The sequence below is a fragment of the Guillardia theta genome (genome assembly GCF_000315625.1).
Source record: "Guillardia theta CCMP2712 unplaced genomic scaffold GUITHscaffold_16, whole genome shotgun sequence".
Lineage (NCBI taxonomy): Eukaryota > Cryptophyceae > Pyrenomonadales > Geminigeraceae > Guillardia > Guillardia theta.
The window spans coordinates 707447-727508 of record NW_005434658.1 but is presented as its reverse complement, the minus strand read 5'-3'; the positions used below and the strand labels follow the sequence as shown (position 1 = coordinate 727508).

At 56.0% G+C, this 20062-nt stretch overlaps 6 protein-coding genes across 7 annotated transcripts; 1 reads left to right on the top strand and 5 right to left on the bottom strand.

Moving 5' to 3' along the window:
* Positions 1–672: 672 nt before the first annotated feature.
* Positions 673–1505, bottom strand: GUITHDRAFT_151357 (hypothetical protein; the record flags this gene model as incomplete). Its single annotated transcript, XM_005836925.1, has 4 exons — positions 997–1505; positions 899–948; positions 746–851; positions 673–701 (listed from the first exon to the last, which is right to left on the bottom strand). Coding segments are annotated over exons 1-3 (332 nt in total), but the record flags the coding sequence as incomplete, so codon positions are not given.
* Positions 1506–2283: 778 nt separating this feature from the next.
* GUITHDRAFT_104399 (hypothetical protein) lies at positions 2284–3150 on the bottom strand (the record flags this gene model as incomplete). The annotated part of the gene is made up of 1 exon (XM_005836924.1): positions 2284–3150. The coding sequence occupies one exon, from the start codon at positions 3148–3150 to the stop codon at positions 2284–2286; it is 867 nt and encodes a 288-aa protein (XP_005836981.1).
* Positions 3151–3451: 301 nt separating this feature from the next.
* On the bottom strand, positions 3452–8514 carry GUITHDRAFT_200394 (the record flags this gene model as incomplete). 2 transcript variants are annotated; one of them, XM_005837010.1, is made up of 23 exons in its annotated part: positions 3452–4007; positions 4052–4098; positions 4275–4361; positions 4464–4550; positions 4701–4780; positions 4868–4930; positions 5068–5131; positions 5222–5291; positions 5419–5471; positions 5621–5688; positions 5849–5941; positions 6070–6109; positions 6251–6313; positions 6363–6398; positions 6470–6497; positions 6714–6775; positions 6834–6899; positions 7050–7082; positions 7175–7304; positions 7493–7545; positions 7616–8293; positions 8341–8373; positions 8425–8514. In XM_005837010.1, 23 exons carry the CDS (start codon positions 8503–8505, stop codon positions 3935–3937), a joined length of 2088 nt encoding a protein of 695 aa, XP_005837067.1. The 2 variants fall into 2 exon arrangements, with proteins under 2 accessions (XP_005837067.1, XP_005837068.1); XM_005837011.1 differs by lacking the exons at positions 8341–8373; positions 8425–8514 and having other exon boundaries at positions 3935–4007; positions 5068–5119; positions 7616–8281.
* Positions 8515–9291: 777 nt separating this feature from the next.
* Positions 9292–14272, bottom strand: GUITHDRAFT_135676 (hypothetical protein; the record flags this gene model as incomplete). The annotated part of the gene is made up of 10 exons (XM_005836923.1): positions 9292–9537; positions 9839–9904; positions 9951–10049; positions 10229–10265; positions 10462–10504; positions 11051–11095; positions 11328–11379; positions 11435–11491; positions 11760–12497; positions 12722–14272. 10 exons carry the CDS (start codon positions 14270–14272, stop codon positions 9292–9294), a joined length of 2934 nt encoding a protein of 977 aa, XP_005836980.1.
* A 1397-nt stretch (positions 14273–15669) lies between these two features.
* On the bottom strand, positions 15670–16364 carry GUITHDRAFT_135675 (hypothetical protein; the record flags this gene model as incomplete). The annotated part of the gene is made up of 2 exons (XM_005836922.1): positions 15670–16011; positions 16104–16364. 2 exons carry the CDS (start codon positions 16362–16364, stop codon positions 15670–15672), a joined length of 603 nt encoding a protein of 200 aa, XP_005836979.1.
* Positions 16365–16750: 386 nt separating this feature from the next.
* Positions 16751–19150, top strand: GUITHDRAFT_135674 (hypothetical protein; the record flags this gene model as incomplete). Its single annotated transcript, XM_005836921.1, has 13 exons — positions 16751–16802; positions 16896–17019; positions 17211–17256; positions 17428–17487; positions 17539–17595; positions 17651–17699; positions 17756–17814; positions 17869–17916; positions 17968–18141; positions 18193–18430; positions 18728–18804; positions 18847–18911; positions 18958–19150. The coding sequence occupies 13 exons, from the start codon at positions 16751–16753 to the stop codon at positions 19148–19150; spliced, it is 1242 nt and encodes a 413-aa protein (XP_005836978.1).
* Positions 19151–20062: the final 912 nt, after the last annotated feature.

The following is a 20062-nucleotide window of genomic DNA, read 5'->3' as shown; positions in this document are numbered from 1 at the left end:
GTGGGCAGTGCGTGATAGAAACAACCCGAGCAAACCCGCCGGCTGACATGAGGCCGAGAGAGAGCGAGTTGATGTTTCTCCCCATGGTGAGCAGCAGAGGTCTGCTACCTCCGTCCTTGGCCTTCTGCGAGCAACGGGAGACGTCAGGACACGTGCAGCACAATGGCAGAATGGAAAAAGCAAAGAGAAGACAGGAAAAGTAGCTGCACCAGCAGCAACTACAGCACCAGCAGCTCAAGCTCCAGTAACAGTAGCAGCAGCAGCAGCAGCAGCAGCAGCGGCGGCAAACTTACAAGGGCTGCGCAAGCTTCCTGGCAGGAGTGGTTGATGAAGTGAAAGACGTGCCTTTCCATGTAGTGGTTGACCTCACAGAACGTATCGGGCGAGAGCGCAAACGATATGCCGTTGGGCGTCTTCTCCATCACGTACGGATCACCATAGATAATCTCATGCTCCTCCTCCTTGGTGGGCTTGACTCCCCGTCGCCTGCTCCTGTGGACGGCGATGCACTTGAAGGCAGGGGAGAAGAGGAGGAGGAGGTCGATCAGCGAGCTCTTTTCTTCCCTCCACACCTCGACATGGCATGAGCGAGAAGGCCACAAGGGTTTACATGCTCCTACCTCATCGAACTTGGGCTCCTCCTCCCGTCCTGCCTCCTCGTCCACTGCAACCTTCATCATGATGTCGCCCCCTATCGTGATCTGCGAGACCTTCATCAAGTCCGAGCGCAAGGCACTGCGCTCACCTTGCAGGAGACGTCCAGCCAGAAGCTTCTCTTGAGCTTGGAGCGCGAACATACAAACTCAAACACAACCTTACACGCTCCGTTGACCGTAGGATTGACCAGGATACTGCCAGGACGGCCGATCACCGAACTCAGCAACGATCGAGCCCTCACCTTGTCTCGCAGGTGTCAAGTCCGTACAGAGCCTTGTTACGATATCCCTCCTGTCTCACGCAGATAAGGAGGAGGACAGCCTGCCGAGAGCGGCGAACCTTGGATGGAGCTGGAACATGCAGTGCAGGATCCGACAAGAGTTGTTTGATGAGGCGAATAGGGAGATCGTACCGTTTCTTCTTCGCCTGCCCAGTTCTCTTTCTCGCTTCCTTCTCCGCCGCTAAGTGCGATCTGCCCGTTGCTCCCCCTCCTCCTCCTTCCACGTTCGGAACGAGATCTTCATCGTGCGTGCTACCTCGCGTGCCCTCCTGCTTCACATGGCTCGCTGACATCTCAACCAACTCAGACAAGCTGCAGCCTTCAGTTCGGATGGAGTGAGGGTATGTCAAGACACACTGCTCCTGCTCCTGCTCCTGCTCCTGCTCCTGCTCCTGCTCCTGCTCCTGCTCCTGCTCCTGCTCCTGCTCCTGCTCCTGCTCCTGCTCCTGCTCCTGCTCCTGCTCCTGCTCCTGCTCCTGCTCCTGCTCCTGCTCCTGCTCCTGCTCCTGCTCCTGCTCCTGCTCCTGCTCCTCCACCCCGTCAAGTTTCTCATGCTCCTACGGCCTCATCTCCCCGAGATTGCCGACTTTGCAGGCCTGCCTCAGGTAATGCCGAACTTCAGGCAACCGTTGAACCGTACGGTCTCGGAGACCGGGCCCGGCCGCCGGCCGCTAGTAGCCGGTCCGACTAGCGGCTACTGAGCCCGGAGTCACTGAGTACGCGGCTCGGAGCCAGGGGGTTGGGGGAGGGGGGGGGGGGGGGGCACATTCTTAGTAACTAACTTTGAAGGCCCCTGAGGATTATCTCAAGTTGCCCACCGACTGGCCGGGGCCGCCACCCACGGTCCGGCGGCCCGGACAGTACTACTCAGACTGTTCGTCATGAATAGTCTCAGATGGCAGAGGCAGGCTGGGAGCGTCAGCACTCCCACACGACTCGTCGAGACCTCGGACTCTCCGTCATGAAACACTCGTCAATGCAGCTCAGCGGCTAACCGTTGAACTTTCACAAGTCACTGCAGTGCCCCGATGATCGGATCCGATCAGGATTACTTTACGAAGTTCACCGGGTCATCACCATCACTATACTTATCATCACGATGTTCTGTTGAAAGATCAAGGTGCCACAACCACAGCTCTCACGATTCATCTTTCGAGTCTCAAGCCTTTGATGTTGTCCAAAGTGCATTCAATTCACTTTCTTTCACTGAATGCAAACATTATCAGTGGTAGGATACTTGATCACAAAAGAACCAAAACAAATCAAGTCTGACTCAAACAATCATTCGCTGCATCTCCTTGCTCCGGTGTGTCTTCTCTGTCCTCGTTGGACTGCATCCCGGTGACTCAAGGCTCAGCACGAGCGCGCTTCGCTGATCCCAGCCCCTCCTCCTGCTCGCTTCCGGTAGTCCCCCTCCTCTTCCGCGAACGAGCTTTCGCCTTCTCTTTGATAGCATCGTACTTTTCCACTGCCTCCTTGCAGTGCACAAGCAACACCTTGTACTGACCGTCGTGCCTGTCCAAGAACAAGGACGCTTTGAAATCGTTGACAAGGTTGTCCCCTTTGCCCTTGGTGACCTTGGTCATCAGCCCGCCCTGCAGCGTCATGTTCGACACGTCGTTGCTGTAGTCCGACCGGCTCATGTCGTGCGCTCTCTTCTCCTTCCCGCACTGCTGCACCTCAGTCTTGACGGCGCGTGCGATCTTGTTGAAGCTCTCATGGATGTCCTTGGTGCCGGGTCGCTGCCCTGGCACTGAGGGCTCGATCACGACCTCGACCTCACACAGCTGCCAGTAGCTGTTCTCGTACGCGTACACCATCCTCCTCTCCTCAATCGCTTGTTGCTTGCTGGCTCCAGAGTAGTCGATCCTCTCCAACTTCACACGCCCACCCTGTGCAGAGGCCTTCTCGACAAAGCGATGTTCTAGACGCTTCTCTCCCATGTCAAGCACCAACCTGTATTCGTCAATTTTGACTTGTCTGATCACAGTCTGCTCCTCCTCCTGTGTGTAGTCGTTGAGAAATCTGAAGATGGAATCGTCGTTGTGCAAGTCATCGACGGCGATCTCATCAAACCTAGCATCGTTAAGAGCGTCATCGATGTTGAGGAGAGACTCCAGAGGGGAGGACGAGGAGGGCAGCTCTGCTCCTGTTCCGGCATCATGAAGGGATGGGCCGAGGTCAAGCTCCTCGTCGAACTGCGCGCGCTGCATGATGCTGGTGCTCGTCGATGGGTGCGCGCCCTGGCCTTCCTGGTGCACACAAACTCTTACCCCTACCTACTATGAGATTGTACCCCTACCACGTATTTTCTCTTGACTGACTATGTGACTTATGAACCCGTCCAACTAACCAGTCATACCCCCTGTAGGTCCTGGTCAAAATGAAGGGGTGGTATAACATACCCCCTGTTTGTAGCCAAAATGAAAATGTGGTAGGGTCATATACCCACATCCTTACTACCCCTACCCCCTAAAATCACAAATCCGGCAAACTCGAGCAAAACTGTGGAGGTGATCCTCGTGGACTCGCAAAAGGTGACGACGCTTCTCGTCCTCTTCCTCCACTCTGCTAGCTTTTTCTCTCTTCTCCTCCTTTCACATGTCTCGCTCTGCTCCTGTCCCGTCTCCCCTCTCCTCCTCCTCCCCTTCCCCTTCTCCAAATGTCTCCACAAGGTGCTGCAGTGTGAGGACTATCGGAGGAGGGTACGAGGAGGATGCTGTTCTCTTGTTTTGCCGGAGGATGTGCGGCGTCAGGTTGAGCATCAGGAGCGACTCCAGTCTTGCAGGAGTCAAGGAGCAGAAGTCGGGCAACAGCAGGAGATAGACGTGTAAGCAACGACAGGTGAAGCTACCAACGGTCTCCACTATGATATGCGAGCATCCGCCCTCCTTTCCCCTCTCTCCTCCTGCTCTCTGTCCTCTCCCCTGCACTCTCCTGCTCTCTCTCAGTCTCCTCTTCCTCCTCTTCTCCTTCTTCCCAGGGTGGATTCCTGGCTTACAGCCGCTCAACGGTGTCGATGCCAAGAAGGTTGAGGACGAGTTGGAGGGTGTTGGCAGTGGCGGAGCAGCTGGAAGAGAAGGTCAGCGATGCGCTTCGAGCCCGGGCACTCACAGAGCAAGTCGAGACTTTTTCTCCTCCTCCGAAGGAGCATTTGCAACCTGCACGGCAAAGGGGAAGATGAGCAGAGCTACAAGAGGGAAGTAGGAAAGGAGGGAGGAGGGAGTGAAGAAGGAAAGGAGGGAGGAGGGAGGAGCAAGTGAAGGGGAAGGGAAAGGAGCAAGGGAGGAAGGAGGAAGGAGAATAAGGGGAGAGGATAGAGTGTCTGCATGCTTACGGGACAATTCTCGTAGAACTGATTGAATCGCTGAGAAAGCTCGAAGATGTACTCGCAGAGCCGGTGAGGGTACAGACTTTTCTCTACCTGCTAGCAGGTGAGGGGCAGGGAAGAGGAGCAGCACGACCGGGGGGAAAGGAGATGGGAGCAGCACGAAGGAGGAGGGAGGAACGGGGAGGAGCAACGCACGTCAAGCAGAAGCTCGGGGAGGTAGACGAGGTGTCTTGCAAGGAACATCTCCGCTGGATGGTCCAAGATGATCTTGCAGCTGGAGTCCTGTAGGGCTCTGGTGAGGATGCAGGGAGGGAGAGGACAAGAGGAAGCTGGGAGAGGAAGAGGAAGCAACGAAACGAAGGAGAAGAGCAGGGAGTCTGGGGCAGCGAGAGAGAAGAAGAGAGGAGGGGAGTGACAGGAATCGCGACCCACCAGCTTGATCTCGGAGCCGATCTTCCGCCGGATGCCGTTGATTCTTGCGAAGGCGTAAAGCATGTACGGAGCTGTGTTGCCTGTAGAAGGAGGTTGAGGAGGATGAAATGGAGGAGAATGGAGAAGTCAAGAGGGATGAGAGGGGGCGACGGGGGGGGAGGAGACACCTGAAAGAGCAAGCATCTTGTCATAGGAGAACCTGTAGTTGCTTTCTCGATTCATGCTGAGATCTGAGATCTGATGTCAGAAGAATATTCAATCATATCCTCCTCCTCCTCCTCCTCCTCCTCCTCCGTTTTTGGTTCATCATTGACACTCCACTCTTTCCATCAGCTCCTTTTCTCTCTATCGCTGTCCTGAACTTCACCTGCGTACTTGACCGCTGCTAGACCAACTATCCTCGCCGTTCTTTCAGTCTCCTCGGTAAAGGGCTGACGGAGCAAGTCAGGAAAAGGAAACGGGAATAAAACCATGGGAGGGGAGGAGCGGAGGGAGCGGGAAGAGGAGGCAACAGGGGTAACCTTGTTGTCTGCTTCCAATCGCTCCCTGAGGTCTTTGCTTGCTCGCACAATCGCCTCGTCGAGGAGATCCCTGCGTTTCTGGTCACTTCCTGCTCGCCCTCCCTCCCCTTCTCCTCCTCCTCTCCTCCTCCTGGGTTTCTCCTTGTTCTATCCTCCTCCCCCTCCTCTCCAGTGTTTGCATCCTCTCCGAGCTTCACCGAAGTTTCACAGTATCTCCTGATCGTGTCTTGAACTTCTTGCCGTCCTCGCCCTGTGCACTACTTAAACCAGACCCGGAGAAGAATGCGCAAGGGAGGCGGAGGGCGATAGGATGTATAGCTACATCCGCAGAGCAGAGGAGGGGATGGTGGCAAGGGGAGAAGGGAGTATGAGAACACAGGAAGAGAGCAGGGAAGGGACCTGGACAAGGCCGAAGGGAACGTGCTCGAGCGAGACGTGGGAAGGAACCCATCCTGCTTGGCGAGCAACTTGAAACGCCTGCAAGAAAATGAGACCGAGGCATTCCTGTTCCTTATTATCTCCTTCAACCGTTTCTCCTCCCACTCATCTCCTCCTAGCCCATCTCCTCCCCATCTCCTACTGATTCATCTTCCTCCTCGTCCTCCCCCATCCTCCATTCTCTTCCACTGCATCTCGCCTGATCGAAGTGCGTGCTCTGCCCCGCGTCGGTGACGTAAAGGATCCTGTCTGCCTTCTCCTTTTGCACGCGATGACGGATCGCTGCTCAACAGTGAGGTCGAGAGAAGACAAACCAGAAGGGAGGAGGAGGAGGAGGAGGAGGAGGAGGAGGAGGAGGAGGAGGAGGAGGAGGTGGTGGTGGTGGTGGTGGTGGTGGATTGGCAAAAAACCTGCGAGGTCGGTGGTCGAGTACAAGTATCCTCCGTCAGACTATTTTCAATTTATCAGCTCCGTGAAGTATGGTGGCGGTGGTAATGCAGCAGCAGCTGCTGCTGATGGTAGAAAAGAGGAGAGGAGGCGGAGGAGGAAGAGGAGGATGTAACAAAAGAGGAACTTGAGGGGAGTGGAGACCTTCTGTACAAGGAACGGCATGGGATCGCCGTCCTTGTTCTTGTATCCGTCCACATAGACGACCTACATCACATCGCGTCATCGTCCACGTTGCGGGAGGAAAAAATCTCACCCGAGCTCCCTCGCTCTCTTTGAGAAGCTCAATCTCCTGCAGGTAACACGTCAGGATGAAGGAGAGGACATTTGAGTGAAGGTGGCAGTAGGAAGGATGCTTCCAACCTTGAGTCCGCTGATCACGTCGGACAGCCTGGAAGGAATGAGTCAAAAGAGAAAACTGGGAAGGATAGTCTTTGTGGGGAAGAAAATATAGGAGGAGGAGAAGAACACAAGGGGCTGAGGGAAGGAGCACGGAGGCACGGTAGGATGGAAGGGAGTAGGAGGCCTAGATGCGAGGAACAAGATGAACCAGAGGAGGAGCAAAGAAAGAAGCAGGAGGGAGTGGCATGTGGAAGCGCGTACTAACATGTTGTTGTAGAACGATTCACCCCTCTCCTCCAACCTCACGTTCAACATGTCATAAACCACCTGATTCAAGGTAAGTTTCCATCACTCGAGCAAGTCGACATCCGCTGCTTGTCTTCACCTGAAACTCTTTCCTCGACGCCTCACACAGGATGGACCAGCCGCTCAGAGACGTCGCGTCTCCTGCCTGTTGGTAGTCCAAGTTCCATCAGTCCCCAAATCAGTTCTCCCTGTCAACCCCTCCTTCCCAGCCTTCTCTCTTCCCGTCCCTGTCCCCCTCCCCACCCTCCTTCTGCCCCTCCTTCCTCGATCCCCTCGACAGTCAAGCTCATCAGACCTGCAGGGCCACAACTTCCTTCCTTGAAGCTGTCTGCCATCACGACTACGTTAGACAAAGGCTTCGAATCAAGCAGCGGGGCAGGGGCAGTGGCAGGGGCAGTGGCAGGGGCAGGGGCAGGGCACCTGGAAAGCTTCATCCTCGTCAAATCTTGCTTTCGCCTGCTTGTAGAAGTTGACGAGATCTCCGATTTGAAGATCTCCCAGCCCTTTCTCTGCTGTAAATCCCTTCTCACGCAAGTACGTTATCAGCATCCTGCTCAATGCGTCACAGTCTTGGTATGGTCTCCTCCTCCTCCTCCTCCTCCTCCTCCTCCTGGCTGCACCGATGCTGTATCCCTCTTGTTCTTTCTCTTTCCCCACTTACCACCTACCCCTCCCACCCCCCTTTCACTGTCCCCCCTTCTACTTCGTCATCCTTGGCCTTCCCTGCTGCTCACTCACCCGAACTGCGTCCCCCAATCTCCGACGTGATTCAGACGAAGCACATCATGACCCTGACAAGATTCGGACGCGTCAGAGGCTGCAGACCCTCCTCCTCGTCTTAGCTCCATCATCGTTTCTCACCAGAAACTCCTCGAGTCGACAGAGCGTGTCCCCGATGATGGTGGAGCGCAAGTGACCGACGTGCATCTCCTTGGCGATGTTGGGTGAGGAGAAGTCCACGATCACTCTCTTGGGGTTGCCGGTCTTGGGGATTCCGAGCCTCTCCCCGTCCTCTGTCATCCTGGAGATTCTGCCTCCGATGTAGTCCTTCCTCAACCTCAGGTTCAGGAAGCCTGGCCCTGCGATCTCTGGCTGCTCAAACACGTCTTGCAGGAGGGGATGGAGCCTCTGCAGCAGCTTGTCTGCCACATCCCGCGGCTTCATGCCCACCTTCTTGCTCAGGGACATGGCAACGTTGCACTGGTAGTCCCCGAACTCTGGCTTCGACGCTATCGCCACCATTGGGTTGACGTCCTTCACCTCCTCCCCGAAGGCCTCGCAGAGGGCCTGCGTTACCTTCCTCTCCAGCCACTGCTGCACGTAGACAGTCTCGAGAGACGCCGAGTCAACGGATCCTCCCGACAGCCGAAGGCGGGAGAACGCGTTCCAGCCAGCGCGTCGTCCTCCGAACCATGAAGGGGAGGAGGCGCTGCTGTGGGGCGCACGAAGAGCATGTGGCGAACGGAAGGCAGAAGAGACGACTGAGATGAACCTCGACTGCGGAACAACCCGACTGCTTCGAAACATGGCGAAACTGCCCTGTTCCCAAGACATCAGCCACTTCATGAGGGGTCCTCATACAGTACCATGGCGGTATGGAATGCGGAGGAAGATTCAAGCTGCAAGCTTGCGTGAGGCCGAGGAAGAGGAATCGAATTCACAATCTTAACCGCAAGGAGAGCGATCATTCCGGCAAAAGTCCTTCGGTTTAAACTCTTGTGGCGGGCACTTCCAAGGAAATCATTCGGCATATCCACACTGCTTGCAACGAGTCAGGTATGAATCCCACCAACATGTCGAGCTCCAGGCCAACAATCTATTATGCTTCACACATATTTCCTTGTGCATGTTCGTCCTCCCTCGTCCTACCGCACATAATGCCTCTCTTGCATCCCTACAGTTGATCCCCTCGCTCACCAAAATTTTCCCTATCCCTTCAGTCCTCTCCTCTCTCCTCTCTCCTCTCTCTCCCCTCCCCAACTCCTCCGCTCTCTCCTCGTACCCCTTACACTCCATCTCTCCCTCTCATCCTCTTTTCTCCTCATCTCTCTCCCCTCTCTCCCCTCTCCCCCACTGCTTCACGACGTTCCCGTGGCAGCATTTTTCACGGAGGCCGTATCGATCAACCCCATCCCTTCTACCCCCCTGATCTCCTTCCACTACCCCACCCACATGATGAATTCCCGAAAGTGGCAGCGGGCCGCGGGCCAGGACGAATCAGACTCCGGGCCCCGGCGTCGCCGGGCGCGGCCGGGCCGGGCCGGGCCCCGGGGCGCACCTCGGGCCTAGTCACTCAGGCCGCCTTAGCACTGCGGCAGTCACTGTCACTGGCCCGGCCGCAGGTCAAGCCACGCCCGACCGTACTAGTACTACTGTGACAGTCACTCACTAACTTATTGATCATACGGTACCGTACGGTATCAGCACGGCCAGTGGTCGAGTCAGCCGCCGAGTCTGACAGTGAGACTTTTACTAGTTGACTTGACAAGTTGATATGAAATATGATTACTAGAAGAACAGTGGGGGCTGCCACAGTGTCATGTTGACTCTCCTGGCAGTTTCAAGAAGTTGAAGATGGTGGAATGTCTGGCGAGAGGGCGGACTGACATAGTTGACAAGCGCCGGCCGGGAGCGTCTGAGGGAACGACGTCGAGGAGTTGCTGCTCTGTGTGCTCCTCCTCCTCCTCCTCCTGCAGCTTTTCCACTTGCCTCCTCTTGCTCGCTACGATCTGCCGCTGTAGCGAGGTGAGGGGCGCTCGGTAGGATACGTCCGACCCTCGGACCTGCAAACTGGTCACCTCGGGACCCGGCGTATCCTCGCCTGCTGCTGCTGCTGCTGCTGCTGCTGCTGCTGACGTTTCCCTCCCATGGCACATGCAGCGCTTCCTGGTTCGTCTGTGCCTCGCCCCACGGTCTTGGGCGAGCTACATTTGTTTCTAAACTTGTCTCTTCGTCTCCCTTCCACCCCACACCCCTTCCTCCCTCCTCTGCTCTGCTCTGCTCTGCTCTGCTCTGCTCTGCTCTGCTCTGCTCTGCTCTGCTCTGCTGCCTCTGCTCTGCTCTGCTTTCCTCCTCCCCCCCGACCTCGTTCTGTCTTCGTATCTCCTCCAGCCCAACACACGCTTCCTCCCACAGGCTGATGAACTTCTCCTGCAGTCACCTGTCAGCTCCAGGCGCTCACCCCCTAGGAACGCACCAGCACAAGCTTCCTGCGGTCAGGAGCCTCGGGATGCACCGGGACGAGGATGCCTCCTGCTCCAGGGCGACACAGAGACCGAAGCGCTCTCTCCTCCAGCTGAGCTGGGATAAGACAGCAGCAGAAGCAGGAGAGGAGGCGGGGAGGAGAAGGGGGGTAGGGGAGGGAGGGAGACTGGGGAGGGAGGGAGGGAGGGAGGAAGACAGGCAAGGAGCAGGAGAGGCAGGGAGCGGGAGAGGGAGGAAGCAGGAGCAAGACAGGAATGAAAGGAGACTTACTTCCTGCTTGACGCGGAGATCCTCTAGTTTCTTCAACCTGCCAGAAGGTCGAGGTGAGAAAAATCGGAGCAGGAGGGAGAAAGGGCCCAGAGATGACCAGGAGGCGAGCAAAGAGAAGGATGAAAAGGAAGGAGGGAAGAGAGGGAGGATGAAGGGGAGGGAGGAGAGGGGAGCGAAGGATTCGAGGAGAGTAAGAAGGAGAGGAGGGAGGGAAGGGAAGGTGGGACATCGACCTGTCTTTGAGCTTCTTCCGTTTCATTGCCCATTCCATCCCAACTGCCAAGAGTTCAAATCATGAACGCAACCAAGCTCCCGAACCTTTTGATATGGACAAGATGAGCTTTCTGAGATTGTTTTCCTGAAGGATTTCAAAGGGTCAAAGAGGAGAAAATTGAAGCAACAAGAACGAGGGAGAATGGGAAGAAGCGAAAGTTGCGGGCGGGGCAGGAGCAGGAGCAGAAAGCAGGAGTGGGAGCAGGAGTGAAAGTTGGAGAGGATACGTTCTCGTGGAATTTTCCTCTGACGAGGTCCAACCATAGCCTCCTGGGGAAGGGAAAAATAAGGAGGTCGGATCGGGCAGGCATGGGTAGAGGAGGAGGAGCGAGGAGGAGAGAGGAGCCAGAGGGGGTACAGAGGGGGTACAGGAGGAGAGCAAAGGAGAAGGGGGAGAGGAGGGGAGAGGCGAAACTGGCAGGTCAGCTGCGAGCGTTTTTGAGTTCTGCGGTCTACCGAACTCTGAGGAGCCTTTGCTTCCTAGCTGTCACGGCTGCGCCTGCATGCTCGGAGTCATTGCCTGCTGTTGCTCTTGCCATGCCGGAGAACCTGCGACGAAGACGGGAAAGCGCTCTGCCATCTCCTCCAGCAATCCTGTTTGATGTGTTGGAGATGGACGACGATGATGGAGGAGGAGGAGGAGGAGGAGGAGGAGGAGGAGGAGGAGGAGGAGGAGGAGGAGGAGGGAGGAGAAAGAGATGTAGTAGAGGAGACAGAGTAGTCATAGCAGGAGGTGAAGTGGAGCACATGGTAACAAGGTAGAGGAGGAGAGGAGGAGTAGGAAAATGGGATAGCAGCAGAGCAATCTCAGTGGGTGCTTGCAGACCTGCGCTGAGCACGAGGGAGGAGGTATATGTGTTTGCAAACATCGAGAAACTCTGGTGGACAGTCAGACAAAGGAAAAGGATTGACGTTGGGACTTGCCGACACTACCAGCTGAGCTTCCGGTAGAAGGGAAACTGCCCGTTGAAACGTCGAAACCTCGAACCTCTGCAGGCGGGAGGGGAGGGGGAGGAATAGGATTTTAGGATGTAACCGAGCAGAGGGGGAGCGGTAAATGTGAGTGAAAAGGAGAATATTTGCCGTGGGTGGAGAAAGAGAGGAGGAGAAGGAAGAATAGGAGAAGGAGGAGGAAGAGGAGGAGGAGGAGGAGGAGGAGGAGGAGGAGGAGGAGGAGGAGGGAGGGGGAGGGGGAGGAGGAAGAGGAGGAGGAGGATGAAGATGAAGGTGAGGTGGTGGAGGAGGATTAGGAGGGCACCTGAGTATCAAGGATCCCTCCTGTAGACAAATATTTCATCTTCTCGGTGTACGCAGTCGCACAACCACAGGACACCAAAGACGAGTGAAAATCCCCGTAAGTCAGGTTACCAGCCTTGAAGGGTACTGCCCCCCTCCTTCTTTCCCTGCTCTGCTCCATACTGCTCTCCAGCAAATCCAGCTCCAGCTCCTCCTCTCTCAAGCCATCGTCCTTGGTAGCGCTCGCCTCTTCCCGCACCTCCGTCCCCGGCACCACTGACGCTTCCTCCACCCCCTCCATGCTCCACTTGTCGTCGCTCATGTAGAACTTGGCGACAACCTCCTGCACCCTCGAGCTCTTGTTTCCAACCTGCTGGCAGAGACTCTCGCCCCACGACGCTCCCGCTCCTGCCAACGCTTCCCATCCTCCTTCCACCCTCCCCCCGAAACCATGCGGCACGCCCCTCACCTCCTCCCCTTTGATCCTCCTCCTTGCATGAACGTTCTCCTCCTCCTCCTCCTCCTCCTCCATATCAGTGTAGAGGAGGTTCTGTCTGTTGAACCTTGGCCAACTGCAGATCGATCGCTCTCCTCTCTCCTCGTGCCACATGCTGGCATCCGCCACGTGCACCCTCCCACGGAGGAGGATGGAGAGGGAGGTGAATGTCATGTGCGGGAAGGCCATCAGGTCGTCGGGCTGGTTGTTGACAACTCGCGCGTTCAGCATGATGAACTCGATAAGCTGCTGGGCTTGACTTCCCTGCTGCCCCGTCAGCACAATACCAGATCTCCCCCGTCTAACGAAACACGCCCTTAAAGCCTCTCTGCACCTTCCCCATCCTCCTCCCGCCCTCCCCCCCCCTCGCTCCTCCCTTTCCTCCCCCGTTATCGTTTTCTGTGCTGTCTCCTTCCGTAACACTATGATGCCTGCTGATCTATCTCGCTCTTCTACTCATCCTCCTCCTCCTCTCACTCTCTCCTCACCTCCGACGGGGAGCATGAAAACGGGCGATCCATGCCCATCTGGCAGATCTCTCGAGCATCGACATTCCATGCGGCGCATCTGACGCACTGGGCGAGGTAGTCGATGGAGAGCAGGGAGGCAGCATGCAGCTCTAGGAAGGCAGCTACACGGAGGCGGGAGGGGAGCCAAGGAGGAGCGAGGACGAGCAGGTCAGAGGATCCATGGAGGTGATGGACTTGGTTGTCGTAGAACAACTGCATCCTCCTCTTGAGCAGCCGCGTCGAGCGAGCAGGAGGCAGCCACGCGAGATCAGCAATCCCCGTCTTCCTCCCTTCCTCTCTGAAGCGCAGCTCAAGGAAGTGGAACATGGGATGGATGGTCCGGAGGAGGAACTCGTGCGCGAGGGTCTTCCGTGAGCGGTGGAGGATGAAGAGCTTGGCAAGCACATACGCCAGCCCGAAGACGACGCTGAAGAAGATGGCAAACACCTCCACCATGCGCTCTCCGTGCGACTGGGGGATGGACTCTGCGCTCGACGAGAGCGTGAGGATGCGGAGCGACCAGAGGAGCGAACAGAAGTACTTGTGCTCCAGTCCTTCCAGCCTCATTAGCGTTGTCCTGTTGCTGCACCTTGACTGGCACACCGCTGTCGTCTCCTCCACTACCAGCAGTACCGCAGGCCCCGTCCTGTTGGTCGAGTTACACGCCTCCATCTCCTCCCCCGCCCCCTTCGCCGTTGACAACCAGACGCATGCGCTCCATTGCCAAGACATTCCCAGCGCGATGAGCGCGGCAGCCCCCAGCCTCACCCACAGCCACATGGTCGTGTCCACTCGCGTCACCCACTCGTGAACCTTAGCGTACAGGCGGAAGAAGCTGACGCCCTTGAGCAGGAGGAGCGCCTCGAGCACGCGCCCGAGCTTCCCGCCTACCCCGACGACCGAGTAGAGCAGGAAGGCAGCCGGGAACGCCGAGAAGGCGTCGAGGAGGAGCCATGTGCGCGCGTATTGCTTCATGCAGATGATCACGTCTCTCTGCATCTTCTTCTGGGCCCCGCAGTCGAGGTGATAGGGGAAGGAGGTGATGGAAGCGACTAGCATCTCAAACATGAGCACGACGTCGGCTATGGTGCTGAGGATGATCACAGGTGGAACCCATGAGCGCCAACGAGGTGGGGAGGAGGACGAAGAGGAGAGAGAGGAAGGAGAGGAAGAAGTCTGCAACTCGAAGGCCAGGAGCATGGGGGAGGACAAGGAGGTCCACAATGCGCATAGGTAGCTGAGGTACCGCACGAGACGGACGAAGTCTCCTCGGGGGTTGAGAGCAAGCGGCTGGTTCAGCCACAGAAGGACCTGGTTCATAATCCTCTGCCATCGCTCCCCGAGGGAGGTCAGCTCAGCGTAGACCCCGCTCGTGTGGACGCCGTCCTCCTCCATGCTCTCCTCCTGCGGCCGAACTTCCTTCGCTTCCACCTCCCCCGCCCCTCTTTGCATCTCCATCACCTCCCCCTTGTCCATGGATAGCCCGTTAGCCAAGTCAGGATCAACCAGAGCCTCTGCCTCCTCTGTCATGCGCGTCCTGTGCCGGCCCCGCCCCGGTTGCGCGCCATTGCCCCGCCAACTGACTGGAAACCATTTGATGGGCGGTCAAATAAAAAAGACTGAAATCTCCGGTTTGCCTTTCTTTTTCAGTCCATGAAGAAATCAAACGTGTAACTTACTCAAACTTGCTGGACTCTGCTTGGATTAGTATTCTCTTATACTCTTCAATACTTGTCAGATCGATCAACAAGTAGCTCAGAAGCCGACAACACCAGTTGTGTCTTCCTCCTGCCTGCCTGCCTGCCTGCCTGCCTGCCTGCCTGCCTGCCTGCCTGCCTGCCTGCCTGCAAGTCACATCCCGCTGTGTCGAAGTGAGGGGATGCGAAGGTGAGAGGATAAGGTCGGACTCGGTGCCGAGTTCAGAGCGAAGGGATCCGGAGGAGAGTGACAGGAAATGGTGGAGCAAGGAGGGTTGGGGAGAGGGGTGCATGAACGAGTGCATCGTAGAGACGCAGCAGTTGCAACTGGAGTTATCCCCTTGAACGTGATGGACAAGTGATGAATCTGGAGACAAAGAGGACAGGAGGGTTTGAAATTCACAATACGACAGGGTGCCAAGAGAGCAGGAAGGGTGGAGAGGAGGAAGGTAGAGGACGGGATGATGATGACGATGATGATGATGATGACGATGACGACGACGACGACGACGACGGCGACGACGATGATGATGAGGATGAGGATGAGGATGATGGGCAGGTACTTTGGCGGAGGAGGAGATGCAGGCACTCAGGCAGAAGAGGATGAGGAGGAAAGGCAGGAAAGTGGCGAAGGAGAGAAGAAAAAGGAGAGGAGGAGGAGGAGAATGATCCCTTCCTCAAGTCCTCTAATCATCCATAAGACAGGCACACGCAAATCTGAGACTTCACTCTCTGTGCTTCGAAGTTTGGAGGTGAGTAGGAAGAGTTAAGGCGTGGCATGTCAAAACAGCATCATGATGATGCTCGATCGTATCTGAAAGAAGAGACAAACAAGTAGTGGATCAAGTTCTTTCTCCTAACTCGTTGATCCCGCAAGACTTCTGGATCTGTCCACAACTTCGACTTGGGTAGATGTCTTCCAAGACAAGAGAATTCATGATCGTCATTCCACTGTCTATGACTGTGATGTCGTTCTGATACGCTGAGAGGGAAACGTGATGGGCTAGAACCAATTTTCCTGCAAACCGGCTGCTCGTACGGGATCGATGGAGGTAGAAAAAGAGGGCAATCCGGGCCAAACAATATTCTGTAAACAAAAGAAAGCGTAAAGAGAAGAACAAAGAGCTGTAGCAGACTGATTCTATTTGTCCGGGCAAGTCAATTTCATGGTGATCTGTTCCTTCCATGAAAAATGGGCTGCGTCGAGAGGCAATCTTCCCATTTGAGATTCTAGTATTGGTAGCAGAATGAGGTTTTGTCGAACGATCCTATAACTTTGATCATCTCGATTATCATCTTCAAGAGGTCTTCCTCTAACGAATTCCAGATTGAGCTCTCTCCCAGGCGCCTGTGGCAGACCATTGCAAAGGCTAATTTTCCATCCTCCTTCATGTCCCACCATGGGCGCCCACCTTTGGCCAGATCCAGCAACAGCTTTCCCCAGGAGAAATCGTATCCGTTCAAGGTAAGATTTTTATCATAGAAGACATGGCCAGTCTCTGCTTCACCTTGGCACGCTGAGAAAACTTTCTTCTGTGTGATGCTCAAATTCATTTCATTTCTCTGCATTTCCTGCAAAACGAGTGTAACCATGTGTGCCCAACAAAAAAGCGACATTTCCCTTGCAGTTGTTCTCAGGGAAAATCAGGGGCGATTCAACTCACCTCATGCGTACTGACGATGTCTTCAAACACCTTCATGTCAAGGTCGAAATCATCGATCTCCAACATAGGCTCGAAAGACACTGTCCTGTGTTTCAAGTCCATTACCGCAGATCTGTACACTGCGGTGCCGTAGACTGAAGTTGAGAGGAAGAAGTTCGACTTGCTATGTCCTGCTATCACTAGCACGTTCGTTACCCCAGCAGACACCTGCTGCATTTCCACCGCCGCCAGCGCCGCGTCCATGTCAACACTCCCGTCCATGCTTCTCGCGCCCGCCGCAAACTTTCAGCAAGAAGTTTTTCACTCAACTTCCATGCTAATAATAAATTAAGATCTCTTAATTCAAATTATCCCAGACTTTAATCAAGTTCATTTTCGAATTTAGCTTCAGCGGGGCAGTTAATCCTTGCACTAATCAACAACTGAGAATTTACTGCTGCCCTTGATTCAGGGTGCACTACGATGGCGTGTGGAAAGTTCCAGTGGGCGCGGCTGCGCATGCAAATGCGGGGAGGGGAGCAGTGAGAGGAGGAGGAGGAGGAGGAGGAGGAAAGAGCGAGCAGCTGCCAAAGTTGTGACCGTGAGCGGGTGAGGAGGATCGAGACAGGGCAGAGCTTTGCCTGCTGGACACTTCCAGGGCCTCAAACATGGAGTGGCTGCAGAAAGCTGGCGACTTGCTGGACAAACTCGACAGGACCGGTATCTCCCCCTCCTCCCCAACTAACACGATCATTCTGACTTGCCCTGCCATGAATGAAATGGTTTTCTCTGTGAGATTTGATGGGTTTGTAGCTGCCGAGACTCTGGAGGCAGTTTCCAACGATGCTGCGGCTGACGCTGACGAGCTCAAGATCCTCATGGTAGGCACCGACATGGCGATCCCTCTTCCATGCATGAGACGTCTGAACACAGGAGGGTAATGATGGAGGAAACCTGAATGCCGACGAGCCAGAGGCACAAGAGAATGGTCTCGTTTGTGAACGAAGACGTCTATCCTTAACCTATCACTGCAGAAGCTGTTTCAAGCACAGCCCTTTCTCCGCGGTCAAGCCTACAACTGTAACTTCCCGTGCTCATGGCGTTTCTCCTATGATGGAGAGCCTGCAGAAAAGTTGAGAAGCTGTCCAAGGCTCTTGCAAAGAAGAGCAGCCAGGTGAAGAAGCAAACGATGGGTCGACTTGTTGCCGCGCGTGAAGGAGCTTGCAGATCGAACTGCTGGTGACCTCCCACAAGTCACTTCTCAAGAGTTCAGCTGAGCGGGAGAAGGAGTGGAACGACAAGGCAAGTGCGCGGGGATGCGTTTGCAACCTGACCCTCTCTGCAGCTCGATCAGGCTCAACGGGAGGTCGAGAAAGCTGTGACGGAGCAGAACAAGCACCGACAAGTGTGCATCTTGTCTCGCAAGGAATAACATGTGCGATTCATCATGATTCAGGCCGAGCAGCAGGCCCAGCTGCAGACGAACGCGATGAGAGAGTCGCTGAAAGCCAAGGTTGGACCCGACGGACCTGACTAAGACGTGGCAGCCAGCGACTGACGTTGTACAGGCGGACGAGATCGAGTCGATGCAGAGATACATGGATCAGTTGAGAAGAGGTAGGCGTAGGAAGAGCCCGCTTCTGCTCGCTCTGATGTGCTCCTCTGTGCTGCAGAGAACGAGGAATATTCCCGGAGAGTGATTGAGCTGGAGAAGTCTCTCGAGGAGCAGGAGGTCTTGCCTTCCTCTCCAGTGCGCTGATGGGTTCGCTCACTGTCCGCCCTCCAGGAGTCCAAGGATTTCCTCCAGAGGAAGTACGAGGAGGCGCAGAAGCAGGTGAGGCCGCTTGTTTGCTGAGGGGGAGCATGACTCGATTTCTCGGTCAAGGTGGAGGAAGCGCGGGCAGAGCACAAGAACCAGCTCCTCATGTTCCAAGATCGAGAGCAGTCGTTGTCCTCCGAGACTGTTCAGGTGCCGTGCCATCCTTGCGACCACAACCCCCTCATGGCTGCATTCTTCCAGTTCACGAGGGAGCTCGCGGCGGCGGAGAGGCGGCGGCAGGTGCGCCAACGAGCGATGGGAGAGGAGCAGGTTGTGATGGAGAGAGTGCAGGAGAGCGAGGCAGCAGCCAAGGAGGCAGAGGAGCGGTTGTGCCTGACCGACCCTACCTTGCCCTCCTCTCACACGTGCCCGGAAGGCTTCGAGCATCGGAGGAGAACTCTCGATCGGTCGTGGCGAGCATGCAAACGCTCAAGTTGGTGTTGCCTCGCTATCGGAGGAAGCCCTGATCCCTCCATGAGCAGGAAGGAGGTCGAAGAGCACAAGCACGAGAGCCAAGTGCTTCGGAGCGGTTGGATCTCTCCCTCCTACCCATCGTTTCTCTCCTTTCAAACCATTCCCCCCACCTCAACTCACCCTCCTCCCCTCCTGCCTGCCTGCCTGCCTCCATCCATCCATCTATCCATCCATCCATCCCTCGCTCCCTTTCCCTCAAGGACCTCTTCCTTCTCCCTGCCTCTGCCTCCCTGCCTTCCTCCTTCCCTGCTTTCTTCTTTCCCTTCCTCTCCCTGCCTCCCTCCCTGCCTCCCTCCCTGCTTTATTCTTTCCCTTCCTCTCCCTGCCTCTGCCTCATTGACTTGCCGCCCAGCCCTCAAGGCGAAGGAGAGACACTGCGAGGAGCTGAGGGAAGAGTTCGACAACCAGACCAAGGGCATCCGCAAGAAGGTGACGTCATCCCCAGCAAGCAGCCAGCTGACGCCGTGCCAGCTGGAGGAAGCGGAGCTGCAGGTGAGGCAGCTGGAGAGGACGAGCCATGTCAAGCCGCATGTGAGGTGTGAGGGCCCGAGAGTTTGCGGGAGGTCTGCTGAGCTCCAGCAGGGAGGTCAACGACAACGAGCTGGAGGCCCAGCTCAACAAGATGTGCGAGGAGGTGCTTGCAAAGCAGGTGCTCGACCTGGGTGGGCTGGAGGGGGAGGGGGTTAATGACGTGTCAAAGGCACTGCTGGAGAGCCTGATGAGCGAGAAGACGGCGCTGAGGTCAAGACTGGAGAGTGAGGTGGGAGGATGTTGAACGTAGCGGGGGGGCTGATGAAGATGCTCCTGAGTGATGATGCGGACGAGGGGAGGAGGGAGGTGGATGGAACTGACATGCTGCTGACTTGTGGGGCAGGCGATCCGAAACAAAGACCTCCAGGTCTGCTTTTCCCCTTTCCTTCTCCCCTGTCCCGTCCTGTCCTGTCCTGTCCTGTCCTGTCCTGTCCTCCCCTTCCTATCCCTACAACCTTTCCTAGTTCTTCTCACAGTCCTTTCAGGATGAGATCGCGAGATTGCACGCGTCGAATGCGATGAAAGCAGGAGGATTGGGGTAAACCTCCTACTGTACTCTCATGCACTTACTTCACACTCCTTGTGCGCTCCTCGCCTCCTCCTCGCCTCCTCCTCCCGTTCTCCTCTCCTTTCCTCTCTCACTTTTCTTGCCTCGTACCCTTCGCTTCCTACTGGGTTCGCTTACTAACATGACGTCGCCCTGTCTTACATTTTTCCTTCTCCCTCCTCATCTCTCCTCTCTTGCCAGGAGAGACATCGAGAACGGTCTGACCTCCGCGCTCTTCGAGCCCATCGCCTGCTCGCTAGAAGACCGTGAGCAACCTCGCCTCCCCTTCTCCTCGCGTCCACTTGCATCAATCTCCCCCTTCACAAATTCTGCTTCTTCTTTCTTTGCCCACACGGCTTTCTCTCCTCTCGCCCCCTGCCTCCTTCTCCCTATGTCTCCCTCCTCCCTCTTCGCTCGCGCACTGACGCTCGTCTCTCCCAGTTCTCCGATCGAGAGATCTCTCGAGCATAGTGTCCTCTTTCGACAGACTGATCAAGGTAACGTGATTACCTCTCCTCTCCTCTCCTCTCTTCTCCTCTCCTCTCCTCTCCTCTCCTCTCCTCTCCTCTCCTCTCCTCTCCTCTCCTCTCCTCTCCTCTCCTCTCCTCT